At 40.5% G+C, this 12,309-nt stretch overlaps 1 protein-coding gene across 1 annotated transcript in view; it reads left to right on the top strand.

Annotated features, from left to right (window-relative positions):
• Positions 1–12,309, top strand: part of LOC118405562 (DNA-directed RNA polymerase III subunit RPC1-like) — a gene marked incomplete in the record, with an annotated part of 40,809 nt that overhangs the window by 3,952 nt on the left and 24,548 nt on the right. Inside the window, 11 exon segments of the mRNA XM_035805098.1 lie at positions 277–426; positions 2,937–3,096; positions 4,603–4,811; positions 5,867–5,988; positions 7,156–7,255; positions 7,395–7,472; positions 7,631–7,768; positions 8,671–8,822; positions 9,032–9,077; positions 9,393–9,488; positions 11,128–11,268. Coding sequence (XP_035660991.1) covers positions 277–426; positions 2,937–3,096; positions 4,603–4,811; positions 5,867–5,988; positions 7,156–7,255; positions 7,395–7,472; positions 7,631–7,768; positions 8,671–8,822; positions 9,032–9,077; positions 9,393–9,488; positions 11,128–11,268 — 1,392 coding nt within the window.

The raw sequence follows: 12,309 nt of genomic DNA on the forward strand, positions 1-12,309 counted from the left end.
GGACAACCACATGGTAGGTCAAGAGAGGTTTTCGGTACAAGTCTGTTTGTTATGTTGGTGTCTGTCCATGCTTATTGGAATACACATAGCAGGATGTGAATGGGAAGATGACCGCAAAGGTCAGAGTTACCAGAGTGACAGAAAGTAGAGTCCAAAGGTGGTAAAATCAGTCATTAATCAGACATCGGTCATGAGATCAATGAAAGAGACTACTTAATGGTTAGGAGGTTTTTGTCTGTGTTTTTGCAGTTGTATAAGTTTTTCTTGTGTTTCCAGGGCACCAGTACCAAAGACAAGTCATGTGAGACTTGTGGTAAGAACCTGGCCGACTGTGTGGGACATTATGGATACGTAGACCTGGAACTACCAGTCTTCCATGTGGGCTACTTCAAGTCTATCATACATGTGCTACAGTGTATCTGTAAGGTATGTGCCTTCATTCCAGTATGATTTGTATAGCTTCTACCAGGCTCAATGGGTAGGTGGTCTAATAGTAGAAACTGGACAAATAGAGTCAATAGTACGCTAGGGGAGTCGGACGGTCAGAAGAATCATTTCCCCACAACGAAGCCTGTGCCAGATCACATTGTTTCCCTGTTGAGAGTGTGGCCAAACTTTACTTCACCTTTCTTTTTACTTTACTTTATCTGACACAACCACTTTCGACTAGTAAACTTTTTTAGTTACAGAAAGTACAGTGACTTTCGTACGGTGAGGTACAAAGTACAAAAATAGAAATACAAAATAAATCTTCAAATTCTACTTGCCCAGCAACATGAGTACTCTCATGTCCCTAATAAACGTACCGGGACGTTTATTTTTTTCAGCCGCAAAATCCACCCGGTACGTTCTTATTTTGGACGGTACGTTTATTTTTTTTTTAATTGGACTAGGGACCCCCGAAAAAATGAAAATTTGTTTTTTTCTAACCATATTTCCGCGGTATTTTTGCTCAAAATTCACAGTTTTTTGGTCGATTAGCGGCGCGGATAAATTTTTTTCTCCATCGCTATGACCCAAACAATTACCCGGTACTCGTAACATATCGGTCAATCTCGCTATGATGATACAAAGTAAATGTTATTTTTTTGAGAAAATAAGACGCCACACTGACGTTTTATAAGTCACAATTCTTTATAAACAACTTTTAAAGTCTTTGTTTACATCGTAAACTAAAATAACACTGACCACAAAACATTTCGGCCGTGTGGTTCCATGCGATATCGGCAGCGATTCGGAAGAAAAATTCTTTCACATAAGAAATAATGGATGTAAAAACAACAACTAGAACCTTGATTCCCTTGTGATACGAGTTTTGAGGCCGCAAATTGTCCAAAACGGCAGGAATTCGTAGGTAAAAAGAACAGAAAACTTGTTCCGAACCGATCCAACATGGCTGCCATTTGTCACATGCATCGACAGTAATGAGTAAAACTAGCACCTCATTCTGTTCGCAAGATTCCGATCTTTAAAATGATGACGTACACGCATCAAAAAGATCGTATTTTGGGTTGATAATGGACACAGAATGCCATTTATATTTTCAGAGTGTTGACTTTCAAAAATAATCGTAAGATTTTCTCATTTTAGCGATTTCTAGTATCAAAATATAATCTGTAACATTTAAGTATTTTGGGCCGGGGGTGATGAGCTACTTATACAGACAACAGCTATCACAAAAACTTTTTTTGTGAACAGGAGTTTATGAAATATGAACAAAACGGTATTTTGAGAGTGTTGATGTATGTTTGAATTAGTGATAATTTCTGAAGAAAATATAATTGAGTACTTGCAGCTATATATATATATATATATATATATATATATAATTTTCATGATATGCCAGTAATTGTAAGTAATATACAATTTTCAAGAAAAATTACTTGCTTCAAGTACGAAGTAGAAAATGCATGTATCATGTAAATTTTCACTTGTTAAATTTGAAAGCACTGTTTGCCCCCTTTATGGGTCATAGCGGGGGACCTACAGTATGCCCAATTTTTCAACATTTGGGATACTAATAGTTTTACTATGAATTTATTTTCTATGTAAACCTTTTGTTACAAAATGGAGGAAATATTATAATTATAATTCGAACAAGATATCTATAGTTATTCATTATTTATACAGCTAACTGATATGGTGCTAAGGTATAAGCAAATAAAAAGAACCTACCTGCTTCTTTCCCTCGGACAGAAGTATCATGGACACAGTCTACATGTCAATTTGGTCATTTTCGGGGGGGTATGTTTATTCCGGGGGGTATGTTTATTAGATTTTGAAGATTTGTCCGGGGGGTATGTTTATTCCGGAAGGTATGTTTATTAGGGACATGAGAGTACATCGATTCCATAGTGTCATTTTTGCAATCAGGTAGACCTAATCATCTTTCAGTGTCTGTTAGGGATGTGTACAGGTACAGTGTACCCATACAGTACCGGTACAATCAATTAGGTACAGATACAAAAATACAGGAACACTGGTTTACTGGTACTGGACCTGTATCTAATTAGTGCAAGCCAGGCAGGATAACAGGTCAGGGGATGGCCACTTTGACAGATAAAATTACTGTGAAATCACCATAGCAGTCTTTGAGCCCCAATGAGGGAAAAGCAACAAGGGTCAAATTTTTGTTGCATCATGTGTCTACCATAATAAACACGTTTTTATTGGTTCAAACATGCTTCTACCCTTTTTAATACATTGTTTTGCCATTATAACATAATATAACATAATAGTATGATATAATATTCAATGCCATACATTTAGGTCCGGACTCATTAGGTCCGGACCTGTACCTAAACCTCTGGATTCGAATCCGGACCTGTACCTAAACGTGGGTTTAGGTACGCATCCCTAGTGTCTGTTTTTATAACAAACTTTAGGCACTCTTTATGTGAAGTACATGTACATGTACGTTAAATCTATTCTTCCAGAGTTGTAGTCGAGTCCTGCTGGGTAAAGATGACAGGAAGATGTTCACAGACACACTGAGACGGCCCAACCTCAGTTACCTGCAGAGGAAGGGACTGAAGAAAAAAATCAACGAGAAGTGTCGAAAAGTCTCGTACTGTTCTCACTGTGGGGCGCTCAATGGTAAGAAAGATTGTGTAGCAAACAGGCTTTTAGCTAGGATTTTATAATAGGGAGTCCAAACTTATTGGTGAGTCGCGGTAAGTGACTATTGAAGGGGGGTCCGGAGGCATCCACCTTCCATGGTGCAGAGTTTTTAATGATTTTAAGTTAAAACAGTGCATTCTAAGGTATCCTAAGAGTCAAAAATACTGTTACAGATGTCACAGTAGAAGACTGTGACCACAGATGACCTGGTAGCATCCCTGGTCAATCAGAATTTCATGCTTGTCAGAGGATTTTCTCCCCAGTATAGGGCGTCCAGGGGCATCAAATTTCTTGTTATTCTAAGAAAAGTGCGTCCAGATGACGCGTTGACGCATGCCTGGCTAAAAGCCTGGTGGCAAACAAACAAACAAACAGTCTTTAGATGCTTCATGTACAGTGTGTTTTATATTTGGGGAAAGAAACATTTACTAAAAAACAAGTAAATCATGATTTCTTCATAATCTAACAATTGTGCTTTTGTTGACTTGTATATTAGCCTGGATACCATCCCGATAGTAGTTCGCTCCTATGTTCACTTCTGCTATCCGTCTGGAGACATGCACATTCAAACCGTTTGGTGCTAACGTCAGTTAATGAGCGAATCAAGGAATAGGTTCTAGAGCACTTGTTCTATGACAACAGGCCCACAAGCGGACGGAGGGTTTGTCCGGTGTTGGAACACTGGTTCAAAAGAGAACTTGAATCCAATCAGCGCTTGCGTCCAAAATTTCGACGATTCCAGACGTTAAGATGGTCTGCGTTCCCAGACGAAAACACAGAGAAGCGACAGTATATAGTGTATAATGAAAGACTGTCTGAAAGGTCTGAATAAATATTATATTATACAGCAGTGAAGACTGATTTAACTATACTTGAATTTCCTGGATGACTTGTCTTCACAAATGCACTATTAATTTTTGCGTTTTATTTTTATGGATTGCATGGCTAACTTTCTTACTATGGTGCATAGTGGTGCGTACCTAAAGCCCGGACTTGGAATTGGACCTAAAATGTTTAGGTCCAAGTCCAAAAAAAACCTAAATGTCCAGACTCAAGTCCAGACTTGCGAAAAGCTATCTGTCACTTATATTCCCTTTCTTGTTCTAAACCATCTAAAACCTTCCATAGACAGTGAAATTTGCACTTGAAAAAGCCAAAAACATTTTGTGTTTACACTGACTGTATATAATTTGCATGTATTTTTCACATTGCATTTCAGTTCGTGCTAACATGCAATTTTATATACACCACCCCCCCTCCCCCTCAAAAAAGAAAACTTTCTAGCGCACATAATACGCAATGATGGGTCCGGACCTGAACCTGAACTGCTGGACTTGAATCCGGACCTGAACCTGAATATGAGTTTACATGTAGGTACGCACCACTAATGGTGCATTAAGTAACTTAACAAACTATACCTAAATCTATATGAAATAGCATAGAAGGTAGATTTCATCTCAAACTTGTCTTACTTTCTCTCAGGTCCAGTGAAGAAGTGTGGACTTTTGAAGATCGTCCATGAACGGTACAAGAGCACCAAGAAAGTGGTGGACCCCGTCGTTACAGACTTCCAGTCATCGTTCCAGAGTGCAGTAGAACATAACAAGGAGATAGAAGGGCTGATACCTCGTGCACAGGAGAATCTGAACCCCATGGTGGCTCTGCACATGTTCAGTAGGATACCCCATCAGGTATAGTAATAGTCCACTGTAGAACACAACAAGGAGATAGAGGGGCTGATACCTCGTGCACAGGAGAATCTGAACCCCATGGTGGCACTGCACATACATGTTCAGTAGGATACCCCATCAGGTATGTAGTAATTATAGTCCACTGTAGAACACAACAAGGAGATAGAAGGGCTGATACCTCGTGCACAGGAGAATCTGAACCCCATGGTGGCTCTGCACATGTTCAGTAGGATACCCCATCAGGTATAGTAATAGTCCACTGTAGAACACAACAAGGAGATAGAAGGGCTGATACCTGATACCTCGTGCACAGGAGAATCTGAACCCCATGGTGGCTCTGCACATGTTCAGTAGGATACCCCATCAGGTATAGTAATAGTCCACTGTAGAACACAACAAGGAGATAGAGGGGCTGATACCTCGTGCACAGGAGAATCTGAACCCCATGGTGGCTCTGCACATGTTCAGTAGGATACCCCATCAGGTATACATGTAGTAATAGTCCACTGTAGAACACAACAAGGAGATAGAAGGGCTAATACCGCGTGCACAGAAGAATCTGAACCCCATGGTGGCTCTGCACATGTTCAGTAGGATCCCTCATCAGGTATACATGTTTGGAATACTAGTAGTAGGTGCACTGGTTAGCCTGATTAAATCTCGCTTATTGCTGCCCACCAAACATCCACCGGCCTCACGGGAGGGGCCAGTTACAGCCCCGGACAGCAGACTTTGTGTCACACAGACTAGTACACTGGTGTGCCTATCTAGACTAATCCCAATACCATAGAATTTGGGGCAAAATGTACAATGGTGTGGAAACAAAAATGTCCCCACCCCCAGCTCCATCTTCCTCATATCCTTCCTCCTGCATCCTTCCTCTACAATCCATCTGTGCTGGGATCCATGCTTGGATTAGAGACTATAGAAGTTTGAATTTTTTCTACTAGTACCTTTTCCCTCATGATCTCAACGAAAAGGCAGATTTTGCCTGTACATGAAAACAAGAATACAAGAAAGATTCTAATGAGCTATGCTGGATCTGTGTTGTACAGGACCTGCCGTTCCTGATCATGGATGCTGAACATGGCCGGCCCCAGGACATGATCCTGACTAGACTGCTGGTCCCCCCACTCTGTATCAGGCCTTCTGTTTCTACTGAACTCAAGGCAGGAACGTACGTACCAATCTTCTTTATTATAACTCTTAACATGATCCTGACTCGACTGCTGGTCCCCCCACTCTGTATCAGGCCTTCTGTTTCTACTGAACTCAAGGCAGGAACGTACGTACCAATCTTCTTTATTATAACTCTTAACATGATCCTGACTAGACTGCTGGTCCCCCCACTCTGTATCAGGCCTTCTGTTTCTACTGAACTCAAGGCAGGAACGTACGTACCAATCTTCTTTATTATAACTCTTAACATGATCCTGACTAGACTGCTGGTCCCCCCACTCTGTATCAGGCCTTCTGTTTCTACTGAACTCAAGGCAGGAACGTACGTACCAATATTCTTTATTATAACTCTTAACATGATCCTGACTAGACTACTGGTCCCACCACTCTGTATCAGGCCTTCTGTTTCTACTGAACTCAAGGCTGGAACGTATGTATCAATCTTCTTTATTATAACTCTTAACATGATCCTGACTAGACTGCTGGTCCCCCCACTCTGTATCAGGCCTTCTGTTTCTACTGAACTCAAGGCAGGAACGTATGTATCAATCTTCTTTATTATAACTCTTAACATGATCCTGACTATACTACTGATCCCCCCACTCTGTATCAGGCCTTCTGTTTCTACTGAACTCAAGGCAGGAACGTACGTACCAATCTAGTTCATACCTCCAATGTGTGAACCACATTGCCTGGCATGTAAGACTCATTAGGACTTTAAATAATGTAAACTGTATGTACTCTGTCTGACCCTTGCCTTTCCCTCATGACCTCAATGAAAAGAAGCCTGCAGGCCAATTTGAGCTCTTATGAATAAACAATGGTTCAAACAAACAACATGTAAGTCCATATGTTTGTGACCCAGCCTGTCTCTAGGACCCGCCAGTCTGTCCAAAGATGGAAATTTGCATGTTTGGATGAAAAACTCATTCATCAGAAAATCTGAACTTACTTACATGACATTGATGAAAGTGTATTTTTGTGAGACTAAAATGACAGATCTTACAGTGAAAATTAACAAAACAACACGGGTTCCCAAACAATCGTGAAAGGAAAAAAATTAAGGCTGGAGACAGCCCTGTTTTTGTATAATGTGCAGTAGAAATATTGTAGAACAAAGAAGAAAAGCCTTACAATAACATTGTCTTGTTACTATTCTTTGTAGGAATGAAGACGATGTGACCATGAAGCTGACAGAAATCCTTTTCCTAAATGACGTCATCCAGAAACACAGGGCAACAGGGGCACGAGCTCAGATGATCATGGTGTGCAGTATTTTTAACATTTCCTAGGCATGCACATACTATTTTCTGCTTTGTATTCACAGAAGTATAAAAGAACTATTGAAATTCCAAATATTAGACACATCTCTCAACACCCTTCCAATGATCTCTGCCCCTACAGGAAGACTGGGACTTTCTACAGCTCCAGTGTGCTCTTTACATCAACAGTGAACAGGGAGGCATTCCTCTCAACATGCAGGTTAGTGCTGCAGTACTGCATGTGATTGCTAGGAGTCACTGCTGCACTGTACAACAACAGTGTTTGGTTTGACACTTTGACAAGCATATCTGTTTACTTGAGAGTTTGCTGAAGGCTTTTGAAAGAAACATTTTCAAGCAAATGTTTTCTTCTTGCAGCCAAAGAAACCAACTCGTGGATTTTGCCAAAGACTGAAGGGCAAACAAGGTCGTTTCCGTGGCAACCTGTCAGGAAAACGAGTTGACTACTCCAGCCGAACAGTCATCTCTCCCGATCCCAATCTCAGAATAGACCAGGTAAGACTTCTATCTATACCCTATGTGTAATGAATAATAATAATTGTTGATAAAGATGTTCAGGGCTCGCAATACCACCTGCATATGCATATTAGTGCAGGTAAAATTGGAACTGTACAGGTATTTTTGGTGTCTACTTTCACCTCACCTGCACTGGTCCATGTACTGGGTTTTATACATAAATGGTTTATATGGATTGTTATTAGCTGCATTTACTGTTACCACCTATAAAGAATAAAAGACAAAATAGCAATGGTTCCTTAACAATTTTAGTATGATCCATACTTTCTAAATTCAGAATGGTGCAGGTAAAATTTGTCTAGTGCAGGTAATTTTCAATGTTACCTGCACCAGTGCAGGTATGCAGAAAAAAATATTTCCAGCTTCATTATAAAAATGGTCAGGAAGGTTGAGCAAATGATAAAACATACAGAATATGGTATACTAGTACATCTTCTTCTTTGATACTAGAATTTACTTCAATTAGCACTATTCTATGGTACATTGTTTCCATAAATTACGGTAACCTCAGACACTCACTAAAATATTCTGAAGTACTGTGAAATATTGTAACAATATCTTGGACATTAGCGTACATTTAAGGTTATATTCTATTGTAGAGATTAGGTCACTGTACTCTAATAAAACCATTCTATGTATCAAACACTACAGTAATTGGTAATTTAGAAGATTGTTGTCACTCAAAATGTCTAGAAGTGCTTTCTGTATCTAATCCAGTTACTGTATAGAAATTGACTTATCTTTAAATACATGGTTGTTTGTTTATCCCAGGTTGCTGTCCCCGTACACGTAGCTAAGATCCTGACGTACTCAGAGAAAGTAAACAAAGCTAACATCCAGCTGATGAGACGTTTATTTGTTTGTTTGTTTTTTTACCCCAGGTTGCTGTCCCTGTACACGTAGCTAAGATCCTGACGTACCCAGAGAAAGTAAACAAAGCTAACATCCAGTTGATGAGGCGACTGATCGTTAACGGCTGTGACACCCACCCAGGGGCAAACTTTGTGGAGTCACGGGCCACAGGGGTCAAAAGGTCAGCCAGGGTTCACAAGTCAAAGTTCAAAAGTTCAAAGTTCGAAGAATTATGAAGTAGACAAAGAGGACTTTACAAACATTTACTTTATTAAGTTGAAGTTATATTAAAGATCTGCAATTTATATTATGAAGTCTACATTGGATTAAAACCTTGCATTTAGTCATTGATAGGTTCTGGCAATGCAATGTGTTAAATTTGTGTTTCAGATTCCTCAAGTATGGCAATAGGCAAAAGATAGCGCAAGAGCTAAAGGTAAGAAAGTTACTGAATCGTCTTTGGTAGGGGGACTTGAAGTAGCTATATGGGGGTTAATATCATCACTGTTTTAAGGGAGGTTGATATTGAATAATCACTCACTCACTATCCATTGCTTGGTTATACTGCTGCTGGGATCCCTGACGCAGCATCTAACAGCACTAGTTTAGTTGTTTTGTTGTCTTTTGTTAAACTGACATTTTCTATGACAATGACTGCAACACTTGTAAATGATTCTGTATACAGTGTACATAAAAACTTAATACAATGTATTTTATTCAGTCAGTAACAAGATTCTCTGACCCTTTACAGTATGGGGACATTGTGGAACGACACTTGATGGACAAAGATGTGGTTCTGTTCAACCGACAACCATCTCTACACAAGCTCAGTATCATGGCTCATTATGTAAGTCTGTATAAGACAGTGGCCTTCTATCCTTTACAACTATTGATAAGTATAGCGGAAATTTGATATGTAGACGGTTTTAGCCTAAAATATGACATTATGACGTCATAATTACGTCATATTGCATCATAACGATACAAAACTTACAGAAAATATAAAACTTTACTAGTACATTATCCCCTCCAAATTTGGTGATCGTAACCCAAGCCGTTTTGAAATTACGAAGGGGGGGTCAAAAGAGACCCCCAACCCACCCCCACCCCCCCGGTCCCAGGTATCCCAAAAAAGCCCGGTCTGGATAAGGATAAACTCTTCATTGAGTTGCCACCTGCATCCCTTCAGTTGTCAGTCAAATGAAGTATGACTGCATATAGCTTGACCACCCCTGTGTGTCCTGAACTTGGTACCTCCCAAAACGTGAGCTTTTCATACCATGCATTGGCATACATGTCAATTTTAAGTTTCTTAAGCCTATCGTACACACCTGTGTGTGACCCTGCTGTTAATCATAAGCTAGATTTGGTAGCTGTGATCCATTGAATAACCATTGATTGGATATACTATTTAGAGTTTGTAGCCTATTTCAGTCATTGACTCTGTCAAAAACTTTGGTGACTATTTCTCACCAAATCAAGATAGAAGGTACGTTTATGACCGCGAACCACGGTGGTACGAACGGGGTGTCAAGGAGGCCATCTACGAGCGGATCTACAACCCGACCTTAAACCGGAAGGGAGGACTGCGCGTAGAACTTTCCAGTACATGGGACCCCGCCTTGCACCACTAAGGACAATAGTTTTTTCCTATGGTATTGTCTGACCATAGGAACTATCCTAACATGATTTACATTTGTGTAACCTTTTGCATATGATCCTAACGATTTAGTGGTTAAACCAGTTTTTCTAGTTAGCTGTACTGGTATTGAATTGTTCTGACTAGTTCATTCTGCTTTTGCTGAAGAAGAGTGATGGATGTCACTCGAAACGTCCGGAAGTAAATATACGTTTTTTATCCAGTTGTAGAGATTGAATTGTATTTGAACAAGATAGAAGGTATTCCGCACAAGCAGAGCCTTGTATTTGTTGAACATTTGCTGACAGAATGACTAGGCAAAAAGTCACAATTCAAAGACTAGAAGAAGGATAGTCAATGTCCATAAACAAATATCATACAGTACCATGGACAGGGTTCAGAAGTACTTCCTGAACTGAGGATTAAGATCATGTATCAATGTTGGCATCCGTCTGTCTCGGAAGACAATGGTAGGCGGACGGGTTTAAGGCGACCCGTCTGCCTGGCCTGCACTTGGGTTTTTAAGGTGAAGGAGGGGTGTGCACGTCCTTCTCCACCCTCTCGTCCACTGGCGCACTAGTCCTACAGGGGCAACTGTATGCAACGTGTAAGACGGCCCCAGCAGATGCAGGTTTGTTGTTTGGAGTTTCCGTCTCCTAGGAGGATTTCCGACCAAGGATGCAAGGGGTTCCTCCTACCCCTGACTCATGTGTCATGACATGATATTCAGTATAATTCACACCACATGTACATTCAACATATTTAGTAAAAATAAGGCCTAGGTACCTTGTACTAGTAAGGACTGTCATTCAGCACTAAGGACAGACTTGACTTGTGTTCCCTCCAGGCCAAGGTGATGCCACACAGAACGTTCCGGTTTAACGAGTGTGTGTGTACGCCGTACAACGCTGACTTTGACGGAGATGAGATGAACCTACATCTCCCACAGACGGAGGAGGCTAAAGCAGAGGCTCTCATTCTCATGGGGGTTAGTATAACTCTACATCTACATCTACATCTGCATACTAGTATTACTAGACAAAACCCTGTGTGGGGCATGATGTCTAGGACAAACTCAGAGGTCTTACCCTAGTGTGGCCCTTGGTGGTGCGAACAATCAACAAATAAGTGGTGCATGGAACAAACAAAAAATAAACATTGTGATACTGTACATTGCTACACTGGGTATCAGCTCCTGTCACTACAGGTAGTACAGCTGAGCAGAGCTGGGGAAGCCATAGTACTTAGACACCAGAACTTTGAATTTATCTGACAGTGTATGTGAGCTTCTTAGATTCAAGTTGTCTGGCCAAAAAGCAGTTACTCAAGCAACTAGATATGTATAGTATATGGGGAAGGACAACCTCAAGCCAACCGTTCACACTTACGCCACATCTTCAGAAAAGACGCTGGAGCCGCATGTTCCCCGTTTAGGAACTTTATTCGAACCAACACACAACAAACATGTTTCGCCGTGTGGCTTCCTCCGTGTTATGGGCTCGAATGAGCATAGTACAGCATGTCCTCGCTTTTAAAGGCCAAGTGCATAGTGAACTGACCAAGTGCAAGGTGCCCTAGGTGGCTTAACCAATCACAGTACAGCAAGTTAGTGCAGTCTGCTCCAGGACTGGTGCATAACATGACCTCAGTTGACCTTTCAACATGACTTCATCTATTGACACCAGACCTTTGAATTTATCTGTATGTGAGCTTCTTAGCTTCTTAGACTCAAGTTGTCTGGCCAAAAAGCAGTTACTCAAGCAACTAGATATGATTTTGGAAACGGTCAGACATTTCAGATAGCATCCAAGTTATCATTCGTCAGTGACACTGAAGAGATCTGGAAGAAAATGGGTATTAATATCCTTCAATGAATGCAAAAGAGCTGAAGACAATTTTAGATGTCCAATAGGAAACAAGTTATCTGTTCATTTTAGTAACACTGAAGAAGAGTGATGGATGTCACTCGAAATGTCTGGAAGTAAATAGAGATAGAGATAGTATTGTATTTGAACATAACAATCAATGT

Source organism: Branchiostoma floridae, chromosome 18 (genome assembly GCF_000003815.2).
Source record: "Branchiostoma floridae strain S238N-H82 chromosome 18, Bfl_VNyyK, whole genome shotgun sequence".
Taxonomy (NCBI): Eukaryota; Metazoa; Chordata; class Leptocardii; order Amphioxiformes; family Branchiostomatidae; genus Branchiostoma; species Branchiostoma floridae.